This window comes from Dermacentor silvarum, chromosome 4, assembly GCF_013339745.2.
Source record: "Dermacentor silvarum isolate Dsil-2018 chromosome 4, BIME_Dsil_1.4, whole genome shotgun sequence".
NCBI classification, from domain to species: Eukaryota; Metazoa; Arthropoda; class Arachnida; order Ixodida; family Ixodidae; genus Dermacentor; species Dermacentor silvarum.
In genome coordinates, this window is record NC_051157.2 from 132,353,844 (window position 1) to 132,370,831 (window position 16,988).

At 46.4% G+C, this 16,988-nt stretch overlaps 1 protein-coding gene across 3 annotated transcripts in view; it reads left to right on the top strand.

The window, feature by feature from the left end:
• LOC119450634 (nuclear receptor coactivator 1-like) overlaps positions 1-16,988 on the top strand; it is a 550,996-nt gene that overhangs the window by 441,951 nt on the left and 92,057 nt on the right. For all 3 annotated transcript variants that reach the window (XM_049666097.1, XM_049666098.1, XM_049666096.1), the window contains exon 5: positions 13,072-13,179. In XM_049666097.1, the coding sequence (XP_049522054.1) occupies positions 13,072-13,179 (108 nt within the window). The remainder of the gene's footprint in view (positions 1-13,071; positions 13,180-16,988) is intronic.

Genomic DNA, 16,988 nt, shown 5'->3' on the forward strand with positions numbered 1-16,988 from the left:
CAAGGCGTCGTTGCAGTGGATACAGCTTCTAAAGGGACGCTAAAGACACTCGACATTGAGTTGAGTATATTAGCTATAGTAGGTTACGCTTCTGTAACAGCAGAACGGTCACTGTCATCAATAGTGGAAGTTCAGTAAGCCCGAAAAGACGCAGAAGAGAAGGACGGGCGGTGACGCCGCCGCCCTGAGGTTCCCGCACTACCTCGCCGTGACGTCATCGGTTTTGAGAACGTTTGTTTAATCGCCTGTCAATAAAGGAGCAATTCAAATTTCGTTCTAAAGGAACCACAGGTACGACCAAGGGAGTTTCGACAACTTTTCCCAAACCGCCTAGATAATAATAATAATAAAAAAAAAAAGACGTGACGTCTTATTGGCGTACCAGCCCGACATATTAAAAAAAAAAAAGTATAGTTTGGCCTTTGTTCTCACCGCTAGTAATTGACGTATTTTCTTCAAACGAACGAAAATAACACGTTCTTTCTGTCTAGACGGATTCAATGTTGCTTCTTGAGTGGCGTTCGAGCGGTACCTAGCCGCGCGCACAGCGCAGAGACCTTGCCGCAGTCTCGAGATCGTGTTGCTAACGGCGCATCGCATCCGAAATAGGCGGTGCATCATTGGCGTAAGTCTCGGAGGCTGCTTCACGACGCTAGAGCTGTCTGAACGGCTTGTCGCGTGGCCCCGTAGATGGCGAGACCAGGGGCCGTATTCTGAAACGTTCGCCTAGGCGAAATTTCTTTTTTCGCTTTCAGGCGTGCGCCGATTGGCTGTTTTAGCAAAATTAGATGAGCTGATTGGGTGGTTGAGCCCGACGTCATTCAATTTGCTCAACCAGCCAATCAGCGCGCATGCTTATTTCGCCTAGGCGAACGTTTCAGAATACGGCCCCTGCGCTCGTCCGCGCGATGCAGATGAAACTACGGATAGAAAACCCCGCACAGCCCGCACGTGCGTTTTCTGTCGCCCCTGCTCACATAGTGTGTGTTAAACATTCTACATTCTTCGCATCAATTTTGTTCTATCAAGCAAACATTGTAGGCGACTGACAACACGAGGTGCAAACCTTCTGTGGCGACCGAAAGCCGCTTATAAGTCTTATATACAGTCAGCATTGGTTTTGACGCAAGGTAAAAATTTGCCCACAAATGTTCAATCACGCTGCAGTTTAACTGAGCGTCGCTAAGTAAGTAGGTGGCGGGATTTTTAATGCTTGAATGCGCGTTCTGGTAAATGTGACTACAAACTCGGAAGCCCGCTAGGAGGCTGACCCCATGGTGATAATCTTACGTCGCGATTTCTGCTAACTTTCGGAGCCTCGCGACCTACTGTTCTTTCGGTCTTGCAATACGAGTCCCGATCTCAACGTGCATCATAATGCTTATCTCGCGGAATCACTTTCTGACTTTCCCGCTGCGCTGGCTGTAGGAATCTCGGTTGTTGAAATGAGTCTCGAAGCGCACTCGTGTACACCACGCGCGTGCGTTTCCCTCTTACTGCTGCTCGCGTCCGCTCTGTACTGCACAGAGGAAGAAAGCGGCGGCCGAGTAAACGCGGCATCTTCCTGTGACCGTCCGTCGGTCTCCTGCTACGTAACAGCGTCGACAGACCGCCGCCCGGCCGTGCTTCCTTCCTTCTGACATTCAGGTTGAAACAACTTTCCTCCTCGGCTTGCACTTAACCCCGATTCTCTCTCGCGCGCTAGCGCCCCACATGTTGGCCGCCGCAGCGCCTCGCTGCCGCTCTTCCCATTTGGGCGAGGCATTGCGTCATAGTGACGTCACCGCTCTTTCCTCGTCCTCTCTCTGCCGCTTGCTCTTGAGAAAAGACCGGATGTCACGTGCTGCTTTCCTTTAGACTGACGTCACTTCTGCTTTTTGGAGCTGCTGCCCCTGCTGCCGCTGCTCGTCTGCGGAGGTCGCAGCAGGCAGGGCGGCAGTGCATGCTGTTCAGTTGGCCCCTACCGTTTGCTCGTCCGCTTGTTGGTGCGTGGCTCGGTGTCCCGTTGCGGCGCGGCTGGCCGAGCCTGCTGACCCAGCAACGTCTTGCTTGATCGCACCCTCGCGGTCCGACCGTGTCGTTCGCATACGCACAACGAACGGCGTGAGACGATAATGTATTCGCTTTCACAGACCCGAAAAAATATAAGAGATACAGATAGATAGAACACAATGTCATAGAAACAGAAACAACAGAGAATAGAAAAGAACAACATGCACAGGAGCGCGGAATAAGGCAAGTATGTGTGTAGGCGCACGAGAGTATCCCGAAGCGGCGCAGTTCGTCAGACGCAAGTACAGTCGTGTACACGATCGATCTCCCCTGAGCACAAGCTGTTGATTTGGCGAGACAACTGTGAAGGAGGTAGGGGAGGAAGTTGATGTATCGTTATATGATGCAAATTCGGAGCAGCAACGTGCAACAAACGAGATTCATAGCGAGAAGTGAAGCAAGCTCTGCGTGCCTGAAATGTCACCGGACTCATTGTCGCCAACGCGACTGCGTCAGTTTTCTGTTGTACTGACGTCTGCGATGAAAATTCTGTATGGATTAATCCGCGCCCGCCAATGAGGAGCGAGCGCAGTTCGCGCGCGCAAGTAAAACAAAAGAAAACAAAGCAAAGCGCTGATTATTGCTGACGCCGCAGGGTACGCCGTGTATCAATAATAATTCCAGGCATTAAAGTATAGATCGAGTGTTTTATTTTGAACCATTTCGAAATGGTTTGAAGCGAGAATAGCGGTGCCACGCATCATACAACGACAAAAAGCAAAATGTCCTCGTGGCAATGGAAACCGAAACCGAAACCAGGTTACGTTGATGTGCGCTTTTTCTTGCTAAATCAAGTGAGTGGTTAATAAAAAAAACATCTGCGTCTAACTTGAACCTCGCAATGTTTAGGAACAGCACTGTAGAAATTGAAACGAGGTTCAAACTGCGAGTAGTGATAGAAAATTTGGAAGCTCGCGACAGCGCCTGGCTCCCGCTTCAGCGTGGAGAGCATTGGTTACTCACGCCAGGACGCGCCAGTTGTAAGCGGCGCTGCTTATCAAGTGCTCTCTTCAGGAAGCGCCGCCATCTTGATTGTCGCCCGTGACTACGTAAAATGGACGGGGTCTGGAGGCCCGGTGGTGGAGATCGCCCACAAGGTACCGTGATCTATTACTTTTCGCGTTCTGACCCGCAATCGCGACTGTCTAGGATTTCGGCGAAGGACTGTGGCCGCTGCTCGAGCTGTCGCCTCGTGCACTGGTACCGGGTGATCGCCGGAGCGGCTTGTACGGGACTCGGCACGGCAGGCGAGCGCCATGTTCCCCTCCGGTTACGCTCGACGAGCGGGCCTGTTCGAGGGCTCCTCGCCTCCGTAGCGCTAGCCAGCAGCGTCGGGCTGGCGCCGTTCGCTGGTCAGAGCCCCGGCGCACGGTTCCGCGACGTTGTTACGTGCGTCCTGTTGTTTTTGCGGTGCGGGCGTCCGACGCCCTAGTTCCGTGCGGGCCGCTCCGGAGGCTGCTTCGGCTCGTCTCGGGCAGTGTTATTTTTTTTTTAAGCCTAATTGTATCGGGAGTCCCGTTTATATTGTTTTGCCGATGCCTGCAAAACTCGTCGCTCGTTTCTTTCTGCTCGCCGTGCATCGGGACCTTTGGCCCGAGCCTGTGCGCTGTCCGGACCGATTGACACGGGTTCGTTTCGACTGTCGCTGTGTGTGTGTGTGCGTGCGTGTGTGGCGGCCCGTGCGGGGCCGAATGTCATTGGGTTGTTCATGCGTGATACGGGGGGCCTCTAGGCCTAATCTGCTCGCGGAGGGGAGCTCCCCCGTGCTTTCTAGCAGTGCCGAGGCGGCCGATGGCTTGTTCGGTGTTGCCCGCATGTCCGTTCGGGTGTCACTTGCAGCCCGTCGTTCAGCGCGAAACCTCGGGCCGGCGGGCGCAGCTGGCGGCCAACAGCGGGGTCCCGCTAAACTCGGTCGCCGGAGGCGAGCGCGCCGGCTCCGCCGCGGGGCCGACCCGTCGCCGTCGTCGCAGACGTTGTCGTCGTCGCGTTGTTGTGTCAGCGACTTCAAAATGAGCTTGGGAAAACTCCGCACCGCTGCTGCGCCTGCTCGCGGAGACAGCGCTGTTGGTTACGTGCTTGCGGGCGCGTTGAAAGGCGGCGTGTTGTTGGCCGTTCGCGCGACCTTGAACCTCAGCTTGGCCGATCTTTTTTCCTCGCTTTCTCGGGGAAAATGGCGTGCGCTCGCTTGCTGCTGCTCCTGCGATCTGCATGCCGCCCGCTTTCGTCTTGTTTTTTTGCTATGCGAGATCCGTTGTATGCATCGGGTTACTCTGCAGCGCATAGTGACCGCGTCCGCCCGGGTAGTCGTGGGGGGCATGTCCAATCTAACGGTGCTGGGCGCGTACTGCTGACACGGGACCGGCCCGAACGGGGAACCGTCGTGTGCCGCCACGAGCCTCCGGCTGCTTCTGGAGACATCGCCTCAAGCACGGGCCAGAACCATGATGGCATTTCAAGGCGGAGTTTGCAGAAAAGAGATGCCTCCTTCAATGCAGCTTTTCTTTTATTATTATTTTTTTTATATATCCCTTGCGCTGTCGTGTCGTGTACGCGCCCTTGTGGTGGCGTATATCGATCTGGCGAACCCCTTTTTGCACGGGCGGCAGCCTTTTCGCGGGCCGTGTCAAGCGTTGCGCAACCACATTGCGTAACAACGGGGTTCGCGTCCTCCCACTTTATTTTTATTTTTTTTCTCTCTTCTCTCCCGCGGCCCTGCCTCTTTGTAGGAGCGCGACGCGCACGCTGCTAACCCTTGAGGCAATGCAGTCGGTGTGCGTGCGCTGCGTTACGTTGGTGCGCGATGCAAGGATGAGGTTTCACGCGGCGGTTCTTTCGCCTTTTACCGTGTGCCCCAGGCATTCACCGTTCGACGACACGCGCGATCGAATCACGCGCCGCTGCGTGTGACCCTCTGTTGTGTTATTTTGTTTCGTAGTTATCCCCTTTTCGAACCCTCCCGTTCTGCGAAACCGCTCGCGATCTTGGACTCGATGGGTCACTGATCGCGCTCCCGAGGCGAAGCCTGGGCAGTGCGGCACTACCGATAATGTTTCCCGGCTTCGTGATGGCTGTGGGAAGCGAAAGCACTGCTGTAGGTACAGCATACTCTGCCCAAGCCCCGAGCGGTTGTAGGAAGTAAATTGTGATTTTGGAGCTTGGAAATTTGTAATTAAGTGAATCGGACACTTGAAAAATTCCTACATGAACTAGGACATCATACATACATTTTTTTGTGCATTAACACATTAATGAAAAGGGGTGGTTATGAAATGTTGACATTTGCCATGGGTTGAAATATACCTAAGTTTGTCTTTAATAAAGCGACGTAGTGTATATGTTAGAAAATGTTAACCTAGTAAGAACACTTCGTACATAGGAGGTCGAAATCGCGTCCCAATGTCTGTGCACAGTTTCAGAAACAAATAGGACAACTGCTGGATGTCCAGTTTCGGATGGACGTCCCGGAAATATAGCACACCGACCTGTTTTGCATATCCTACCATGGATGTCCCAAGGATATTGCATGTGGACCTTTTTCGGCATACACGTGAATATTTGTCCTCCAAAAGGCTTCGTCTTTGAGTTTCCTCGTAACATAATTATCTTTGCTTGCAAGTTCGAATTACAATTCGACGCTATCACGCCTGCGTCTCGCGCATGTGTAGCACTTTGAATTTTTTTACACAATTCATTGTTACTTTGACAAGTTTCATTAGTTCAATGAGCTACTTGCACATGGTGGAAGGCCTTGAATGAGTTTACTGCACTTACACTCGTGTGCCTGTGCATGTAATTGTACGCACATGGTGTATCTGTTCAGGTGTAGGTGCTCTGCCCGTTGCATCTGTGGCAAAGTTTGTGCTGCGAAAGTAGTAGACATGAAAGCAAACACTATGCTAAAGGCCCCGACATATGTCCATAAAATGTACGTAGCATCTCCCCATGATGTCCCTCGCGGACATGCAACCGATGTATTCGACACATCCCTAGAATAAACATTTGCTGGCAGTGGACATCCATAGGATATCCGTGGGACATCGCTCTGAGTGTTCTTGATTTCTCCATCGAAGCAGAGCAGCTAAGTTTTTATGCATCGGCAGTGCAGCGGAGGTGACGTTTCCAGCCTTCCCATTAGCACTTAGTTTCCAGAAATCACAGCTGTCTGGTGCACTCTTTCTTTGAGCTTGATTTGTTTTCGCTTATTCACTCTGAATTCGAATTGTGCCAGTTGCATATGGTGTGTAAAATATAGTTTAGTTTTGTGACACTCTATGTACACTTCATGTGAACACATTTTAGATTGGACTGATATTTGAGGTGGATGCAGCATTAACTGGAATCTTGTGGAAGTGGTGGTTGTCTGTTTTTTTTTTTTTTTTTTACATTCAAACTTAAGTTTATGCTAGTAGTATTACTAGTCGCAAGGTTGCATCGCATGTTGGCATTCATTTACCGAAATGATTGGCTTTCAGTAACGAGACATATTAAGCTTATGCACATTTACTGCTCACGAACAGTCAACCATTTCCTATATCGTACGCTTCAAGTGAGTCAAATGAACAGTGTGCATCTTTTGTTTGGTAACTGCTCACCGTATGGTGCAGCCTACCTTTAGTTTACAAGTGGCGTTTGTGCAAATGACCTGCCGCGGGAGCCTTGCATATTTTGCTTGTATAGGGGAGTATGAGCCATTGCAATTAGCCACTTAAGGCTTTCGCCTTAATAAAGGTGTTGAAAGATGGGGAGGCACAAGCTTGAAAGAAAAATGGATGCAAAAAAGTAGTGATAGTACCTGCATTGCGCTCTTATGGCAGCGCAAGACTCCTTACAGACTAGTATTTGCTTCAATCAAGTTTATTCACACAAGTTCCTGAGCAGGCCATATTGGCAGCTGCAAACGTCCCTGTGGTCTTAAAAATGAAAAAAGTGTTGCATGTCAGTCTGCTGCTCAGTTTGCTGTTGCTTGTGTGCTAAAGATAATTATAAGATAAAAGATAAAGATAATTGATCGTTTATAAATAAAGTGTGTATATTCCACAAATAGTGCGTTAGAGCAAACTACATAAAAGGAAATTCTCCCCCGCCCCTCATATTGGGTGGGGGAGAATTTGGCGTGGTCCGTTGGATTTTTATGAATATTAAAGTACACAAATTGGCAGGTATGCATTTATCCTCATCCATGAGCTTCTAGTGGCCAGTCTTGACGTTAGTGGGGGGCGCAGCTTCATGCACTCTGATGGACAGGAAGTATGGAAAATGATAATTGTTACGAAATATAGCCCCTGCTCATCATCTTCGGTTGCGAGTTAATTTCAAAGGTTTACCTTTTTACTTAGTGTTATCAGTGTGTGCAGTGAATCTGTGCAGCCTTTATCTGTCTCGTCTTCAGAGAGTCGGGAGAGGGAGGGGGGAAGGCTGTGCTTGTGTGCTGTCGGTTTTGTTTTGTCGACTTCTTTGTCTGCAATATTTTGACATTTGTGGCGGCTTTTAATTGAGGAATTCCATTACAGCTGCTAGACGCAGTTTGCCATGACAGTTTGTGCACTGTTAAGATAGCTCACACCCGGGTCGCGAGTGCCGAGAGTAGGGGTAGTGATGCTGCAATAGTTGCGCGACTTTTAAACACGTACTGACACACATTTTCAAAGTTGTAGAAGCTCTGCTGCACGCTTCTTGCACGTAGAAGGATGACACTTAGAATGTATAAAGGTTGAGAAACAGTTATAAACATGTGAAATGCAGGACCTAGTGTCATTGGCATTATCGTAACATCATTAGGAAAATTTGCTGTCATAACGATAAGGCTAGGTACTTCAATGTTTAAAAAATTTGAATGCTTTGCATGTTTCTTCTGGCTTCACTTCTGTGTGGCAGCAGAAGTGATCTTGGAAGGGAGCTAGCCAATGTACTATGATGTCTTTACGCATCCACTGTCTGAGTGCCAAAACTAACACTGATTTGTAGAAACAAGTAGTATAGTAAATTATTTAGACTCTTTTTGGCCCTTCATTTAACACACACAAAAAAAGGACAGAGCGAAGATTTTCGCAGTACACCTTTAAAATATGGCCCTGTTAGTGAACTTGTCTAGAGCTTGCAGGAAGCGGTGACCAAAAAACCTGCCCAGTTCTTATTTTCCTTGCATAGCTTTTGCCCTTCAAAATTTCTACCAGTAGTGCTGAAGGTTAAGAGGCTGTCTGAATCCATGTCCCATTGCAGCATGACATAATGTCTGAAATAGGCACCACTGTGGAAGGCAGGTTAGTTTTACCCCCTGGGTTTCTATAATGTGCCTCTAAAGCGTGATAAATCGGTCCTCTTGTGCTCCACACCTCTCACAGTCGCAATCCCTGTGAATGGTAATCAAAACCACGATTTCGTGCTCGCTAGAAGACAGCCGTAGGCACTGAGTCAACGTATCAGGTTTGTTATATGCAAGTTGTGTGACAGGATATGTAGGCCATGTTATCTGGATTCATTGGGCAAGTGTAAACTTCTAGACATTGGAGTACAGCGTGAATTTTTACTACTTGAGATACTATTCCCCCCCTTTCGGTCTGACTTCCTAAGTAACATCAAACCCTGACATACGCCACTGCACCTCTGTTCTTTTGCCAACATTGTATGCCGTATGCTCGCTTGTGCAATGTTCATTTCCGCTGTGCCGATTAACACAGTGAGCCATCAGCTAAAAACTGCTCAGAGCAGTGTCAAGATGTGCGAGGACAACGCGTCAGGTTGGCACTGCATAACCTTACTAGTGAGAATGTATGTGGAGGATTGCTTTAGTTTCTCCAGACGTCTGCCATCAGTCTCGGTGAGGACACATCGATGAAACTGCACCACAAATGTCTTTTCTTGTTCTTGGGAGTATCATTATAGCTGAAACGTTTCGGAGCCGTTCTGTGGACAGAGGCTCTTACTGTGCAGCCTTATGTTGCTTGCATTGGATCATTTGAGCTTGACAGCTTTTGTTCGGTCTTGGCCCTCTCTCTCATAGTGCATCAGTGCAACCTAACATGACGGAGTAGATTTTCAATCCCCCATGCAGTTGCAGCAGGTCATGTCCAGTGAATTTTTCTTCTCGTTTTGGACATCCAAAGCTCATTGTCTCGTCTATGAACTTGCAGTGATGCATTGAATGTGCAAATGCATGGTGGAGTTGTGGGAATGAATGGGCTTGCCTCCTTGCTCCCACTATGGTGATGCTGAACTGAATTTTTTTTTTTTGACGTTGTGTTGAACATGTCACGTGAACATTGCATATGATAGGCCACTTTACTAATGATAATCAAGGGCTAAGCTTACGTTATGATTTTCTTGTTTTGCATTTTGCAGTGCCATCACTGTAAAGGCACGCAATGTAGGGCTTCACCACGTCTGTTATAGTTACAATAGAAGGCTATGGTGTTTTCTATAAACCAAAATACGGGCTGTTCTTATGTTGAACACATCGGAGACTGCAATAACAAACAAGGGCAGGCACGGAAAGATTGAAATAATATTGTTCATATTGTGACAGATGATATGAATGTTGTGAAAAGAATGCGAGTGCAACAAGCAGCATTCATTACCCTGAAAACAAACAATAAAACAACAATGTGGCAAGGAATGAAAGTAAACTCTTTATTGACAAAATGGACGCATATATTGCAGGAAAAGATTGTTCAGTTAATGCACCGCTGCATTAGTAGCCATAAATATTTTGCAAGGTATGGCATTGCATTCTAAAACTGTACTACGGAGGAAACACCAGGGGAATAAAAAAAATTGTGGAGTCTTGTTAGCTAGACCAAATATGGAAGTTAGCCTTGTTCGGAATTGTTTTTTGGTTTTGTGAAAGTTAGGGGGGGGGGGGCAAGCATTTCTGAGTATAATCCAGGTGAAGTTTAAAATTAGTAATATTGGCTAAGAACTGTTAACAGTTAGGGTGGGTGGGAAGCACTGGCCATGCTTTTACTGTGAGCTGAATTGTGCAGGTTACTAAATTTTGCAAATGTGTTGTTGGTGCACTTGTGAATAATGCGTAAAAGCAGAGGGTGCCCTTACAGAGGAGAGGAGTGGGGGCTGCCTTGAGAATGTCTTGGGAGCGTGCTACTGGAAAGATCCACATTCAGCACAGATGTTCAGAGGCCATGCCTAACGCGCCCTTTCTTTGTCGCTGCCGTCGAGGCATGTTATGCGTCATCGCTGTGCCTCGCACTTGCCATGAAATGCCAGGCTGTTCCTTCTTTGCGCTTGGCGCTGCTCCTGCAGAAAGAATGACACCTTGTTGCACCGCACACCGCTCTGCGACCGTTATGCAGTGAGCAATAGCAAATGTTTTGGAATTTTCCGCAGCGCATGCTCTCCCATGTTCAGACAGGGAATGAATACATTATACGCAGCTGGAAGTGATCTGTCTTTAAACCAAAAGGCAACCCCCTCCCAAGAAGAATAGGTCAGACAGTGCTTGCTGTCGTCATGATATCAGTGATTGTAAGAGGCATTGCGGCTCTCTTTCTTGTTAATAAATTTTTTGTTCTTGTATCTTGTGGTATTGAGCATACAAGCATTGTATATACGAAGCCCGGTCTGCTTGAGTTGCAGCAGCCCATGTCGTGTGCTGTGTGTGGAGAGGCACTGTGTGAGTAAAACGGTCTCCAGTGCAGTCGTTCTCTCACTGCAAGCCTTCACTTCATGGCTCGCTCAGTGAATATTCAGTGCTACTTAAAAAAAATTTTAAAAAAATTGGGACCAGGTGTCGTGTTGGGGCCATGACATTTGAATCTGCCTGCTGCACTATGTTTTAGCTGTTTAAGTTATTTGCAGTCTACAAAGTGAAAGGTTATGTCATGCTGTGTTGACCAAAGAGTCCAAAGTACACTGCAGCCTTGCTTCTTGTTTTTGATTTCATTTGAACCAAAGGGTATGAGGAGTGGTCTTGCACAGAAAGGTTGCCACAGATGCCTCGCAAGATGTCTTGCTGCTTGTTCTCTAGAAATGTATGTCAGAGGCGCATCTCTAGAGCAGTCCTTAACTTTAGGACTGCCTTCAGCTCTGTCGTGTACATTTGGCTGTTGAGAAATTACAGTGAGAAACGCTTAGTCCAGTGCGGTAGGCAAACATCAAGGTCACATGTTGCATGCAACATGTTCATGATAAATCAGCTAAATGCGTGTAGGTATACAACTGATATGTGTGTTCCAAGGCATGGGCATTGTTTTGAAATGGCTGTCTGCATAATGCGAGGGTAACTTGAAAAACAATAGTTTGACACGTGGATCAGCCTGTCTGCTGTGAACTTGCTGTTTAGCATGAAAATTGTTCTTTAAAGAGAAGTTTTACACATTTCCACTTTCTCCAAAAACAACCTTTGAACAAGTCATATAGAGCTGCAGAATCAACATGTGATGGCTGAAAATGAACGAAAAAGAAAATGCACACAATTTTTTCTGAGAAATGTTCCTGAAATCTTCCTTATTAGCACCTACTTCGTGTTTGCCAGGGATGGTCGCCACGTATAGCCTGTAACACTATGAATGGTTGCACATTATACTGCGTTAATTTTTCCTTGGAATTTGACCTAAAACCTAGCCTCATGTCACTTCAGTTACATGTTATTTGGAGGGAATGCTGCCTTTGACAGTCAGATGCGGGTGGCCGCACTGTTCTCCCTGTGGAAATGCAACAAATTGTGTAACGCTTGGTGAAAATGGCTACTGACTTGTTTGCCCCAAATATCTTGTATGGTTCTCTCCGTTACACATCTCTTATGCCAACAGTGTATCGGCTTACTTATTGAGTAGTTGTGATGCTGCTGCGTCGTGGTTTGTTGTAACCAAACTAACGTGATAATTAGCGGGTCACAAGTTGGCAGTGGTTGATAGCCACCTTGCAAAATTTGTTGGACGATGAGAAAGTGCTCTCACTGAGCAAGAGTTCACTCTTAGTGGGGCCTTCATAAGCAAGCTCACGTGTACGTCGGTTATAATGCCTACTGCAGTACTTCTAATTTGCTACACGTAATGTGAGATACCGATTCCTGTGCAAGAATGTGCAACTGCATGCTTCGCAAACTTTTCTAGATCGTTGGACTGCTCTGTGTTCACAACTGATCATCATTAACTGCACAGTGTGACTCAAAAACGGCGCACCCCTTTTCAACAGAGAATTTTTCTGACTTATATAGGGAGGGGACAGAATATTTTTGTTTTTACTGGGCTGCGGGAGACCGGGAAAGTGAAAGGGTGAAGTAAATTGACCGGCGCTATGGCTCTTTGCTTTATTCTGGGCAATTTATTGCAGTCCCACCATGGCTTCTGTTATTGAATGAGAAGGGGGAAACAAGGGGCAAAATTTTTAGCTAGTCACAACCATACGAAACCAACAGGCAATGAGGCCAAAGAAAGCTTAAAGGAAGTTAACTTTAGTTTTTAATTGAAATGTAGAAATAATGAGGAAAAGGGAGATGAAAGTGGGCGAAACGACAGCTTGCTGCCAGTGGTAGCCGAACCCACAGCACCCATGCATCACGCATACGGTCCTATACCAATAAGGGGTGTCCAAAAATATTCCCCAGAGACGGCGCCCTCAGGATAACAATGTGCAGATCTCGAAGGCTATGCTTTTGGTGGTTGCTTGTGGTGGAAGCGATTGCAAGAGCCGGAAATATGAAATATGTCTAGATATGGTTTTGGATACTGCCTATTGAGATACAATGGCAGATTGGGTATTTGCATTTGTACTAGATCTGGCCCTAGAGGTATTAGCCAGCGCTACTCATGGCCGTGGTGGTAGATATGGCACATCCTTTTAACCGCAGGCATCCTGATGCATGTTCAGCACCCACTGGCAGCAAGTTGTCTTTCTGCCCCCTTTCATTTTTCTTTTCTTTATTAATTCTAACTTTTAATAAAAGAAACACCGTTGATTTCCCTTGTGCTTTTCGTGACTTCATTGTCTGTTGATTTCAAATCACTGCTGCTGTTGCCTCGCTTGTCACTGACGCCTCACCTTCTCTGTCATTTTCTTTTGCAGGCTTCCCAAATGTGACCCATCTTTGGAGGGTTGGTCTGAGATGAGCGTGGTCACCAATGTAGTTCTCAAAAAGCGGAGGAAGCCGGAAAACAAACCCCAGTCGCAGTTGTGAGTTGAATCACTTTTTTTTTTTTGCTTCCTTGAACCAACTTGCTTTTCTTTTGGATTCACGAATCTTTCCATGCATCAGTACATTTATAGACTCTTTCATACATAGCAGGCGATGCTTTGAAGGCTAGAGAGACTTCTCTTGCTGCTCACATCTGCGACCTAGAAACAGTGCATCACATGTGCAAGGAAGACATAGGTATGCAACATGGGATTTGATGTAACAATAAGTATCGGGCTTTTATTTCGTAAAATATGCAAATATTACGTAGGAGGCATCCCATATCTGAATTTATTTACCACCGAACGGGTGCAGCGACACATTTCTGCGACTGGTAGCTGCAGCGCACTGTTTGCACTCGTGACCAACACATTGCATGTTGCATACTGAAAGCACAAGGTCATTTGATATTACTTAGCATCCAATAGTTGTAATATGTGTAGTTATTCCGTAGAAAGCTCCACAGATTTATAAAAAGCAACGGCTCTGTGAGATGCACTGTGAGAGTTCTATGACCCAACTATTTGTGTAAATTCAGCGTGTTGCCTGCTAAGTATGAAATGCAATATAGTCTTCAACCACTTTGTTCTTGTATATTCGTGGCGCTTTCGATGCATCAGTATTCTGTCACTTTGCTTTCGCCTCGTTCGCTGTAGCAATCAGTTGGTCCTTGCTCTCAGAATCATGAGAATGCATGACCTTGCGAGATTTTTTTTTACACTGGTGCAGATCTGCTTGTGCAAAGTGGTTTAGGACTTTTGCTATGTAAAAACTCATTTACACCTGTGTTTTTGGGTTCAAGTAAGTACAGCAGCACACCTACTCATAAATGTACTTTAGCAGCGATATATATTTAGCACCTCGATATACTACCACCTCAATATCATTTATGGTCTGTAGGCATCAGCAGCACTCGCAGTAAAATGTAACTGGCAGTCGGAGGCAGCCGAGATAAGAGGAGTAAATGGAGCCAAGGAAGGCTGTATTAGGAACAAATTCTCGATATTCAACATGGACTGTCCGGAGTTACATCTTGCTGCAGGCAAGAAACTTTGTCATGTCAAGGCTGCCCAGCGACTTAGCATTCATGATACTGTATTGATGTGGAGCCAGCACTTGTGCTTGTCACTCAGTAAATACATTGTGACACTTTAAGTGCACCACTGGCTGAGAACTAGCCATTTCGTTACATGTCGTGTCATTTGATGCTACTGGCACGCTTGTTTGACATTCGTTTTTGCTGACCAGGAGTGACTGTGCTTGTCTGGCGGTATTGACCATCAGGTCTCAAAAAAAAAAATCTCAATCATGAGATTGCTTTTAGGGGGGCTTTTGGCGGAGTCTGCTAATCAGTTTGCGCAGGATATTTAATTTCTGTCAGCAGCAAGACTGGCTTGTACGTGTTGGTCAGCTTAGTAAAAAGCCATTGCAAGCTGTGTAGCGGGATTGCTTCCGTAAACCTTAGTGGGTTTAAGCAGGTTATATACTACTGGGCCTTCCTTCTGGGTATTCTTGCGGTCTGTGTTCTAGTTGGCTGGCTTTATTGTAAGCTGAACTTGACACACCTTTACTCATAGTTTGGGAAAATGTGGGCAAATGTCGCCATTCTCATTTTGTTCCCATCGCCATCGCTGTCAAGTGACATGGACTGTGGTGACACATTGATGCATGTTGCTCATTTCTAACTTCAATATTTCTCTGTTGTCCCTGTTTTGTTCATGTTGCTACATTTCACTGGCTAGGGCTTGAGGCACTGATTTCCTGTGCAATTTCTGGGTGGTGCACCTATCGCCCCCTGGCCCTTACGCTAATAAAACCCATATATCATCAACACCCATCACCTGAACAATTGAATTTCTGGTATAAAAGGCTTTTCCTCTTTCAACTACTCGCTCATTTGCTGCCGTATTTAAATGAGCACTCTGGTGGCATTTCATGGTGCTATGCCAATACTATGTTTGCACAGTGGTGTAGTGAACACAAATATAACGAAATAAATTTTCATTTTGGTTGGTCATGTTTTATCTGAAGTGAGTATCCTCCTGCTAAACGAAAATGTGAGATCCGATGCGATATCGGTTACTGCGAAGCGATTGAGTTTTCAGACCTGCACTATTATTCGGACTTCCCTGCGGCACTGCCAATTACCCCTAGAACCTATGTATGCATGACAACCAAAATTTTGGATGGCCCACAGTGTACTGCTCAAATTCTTTGGACATTATCCACACGCACAATGCTGCAAACATAGCAGTTGTGATGAAGGTTGCCAACTTGACACCAAGCTTCAACTTCAGTTGCCAGAAAAGCATAGTGGTGGTCCAACTGTGCCATTTGTGCCATTTTCCTACAATTCGATTTGCCTGCTCCTGGCTGGGCCCACTCGAGTGCCGTTTGCACTAACTGCGCAAAAGTGTGGTATTATTACATTTATAAGGCAATGTAATGTTTCCAGTAGGGTTATGCAAAAACTGAATGAACTATATGATTTATTTGTGAACATTCAAATAATTCAGTTGGCTACTCAATTATCTACTACTACATATTTCGCATATTTGGCGAAATTCCCGGGTGCTCGGTTTGTTCTGGGACAAAAAAAAAGTCATTCTGGAGTTTTACATGGTGAAACCACAATCTGATTATGAGGCACGCTTGTCTTGGTACAAGGTTCAGCCCGGTGGTCAATTGCAATCGAAACAATTCCTATACCCGATGCCGACAAAGGGAATGGCGACAAAAGCAGTGCCTATGTGTGAAGCATGTGCGAAGATATAGGACCGATTAGCCACTGGAAGGCGCACAGATCTTATCACATGCATGTGTTCACGCACGCAGATTAGCACGTTCGTGTATACAGTTCCTAACTTTCTGTCACTATGCTATCTTAGGCACACACACGAACTTCTATGCTCCCTTGTGGTAGTTGCCGGCTAGTCTCCTGCGGATCCAAACTGTGCTTCAACGGTTGTCAAAAATCCATACGCATGATCTCGGGACCGATTGACGATAAGCCACTCGTATGAACATATTACTGGCAAGCTTTCTGTGACGGCTTGCAGGCCCGTATCACATTGGCCAATGGTCAATTTTTGTCATGGCACACTGCCTTCACCGTTAGGCCTTATCGGTAGTGCTTCGAAAGGTCTGTCGGGTATCAGCGACTAAATTTAACAATTTTATGCCGAATCGACTCGTATCTATTTGCAGAGGCCGCACAACACACAGAAAGCCAACAAACCGCCTCGCAACGAAAGCGAGTGTATGGGATGGTACGAGCATTGTTATCGGCCGCCATTGCCATCTTCGCGACGCACCGTATATACGGAGGCATCTCATTCTTGACGCCATTCATAAATGCATAATCTCTTGTCGAGCTTCTGGCATATTGTTATTAGATGTAATATACATTTTTGTGTAGTGCAGTAAAGCTTTATTTATTATTTTTTTTGCAATTAAGACATTTGCTGTTACTTTTTGTCTTATGCCGGACGGTGCAAATTGTTCTAGCAGATTTGTAATTTTATGTCTGCCTTACGTTTAGGTGCATATCATTGTTCTCGTTAACCTGCAAAATTTCATTTAATTGTTTACAAAATGAAGTTTATTGCCTACCCAAATCAAAATGTCTGCAACATACCGTGCATGGTATACCGTCCGTGAAAAGACAAGCTTAATTGGTTGCTGTTGGCTTTGTCTTCCTTCACTGTTAAGCAGCACTTACTGATTGCACAGTAATAACAAGCTTCGTTAAATGGCTACAGATTACTGCTGTACTACTCTAAGTGTTCCAAAAAGACAATTTTTCTGC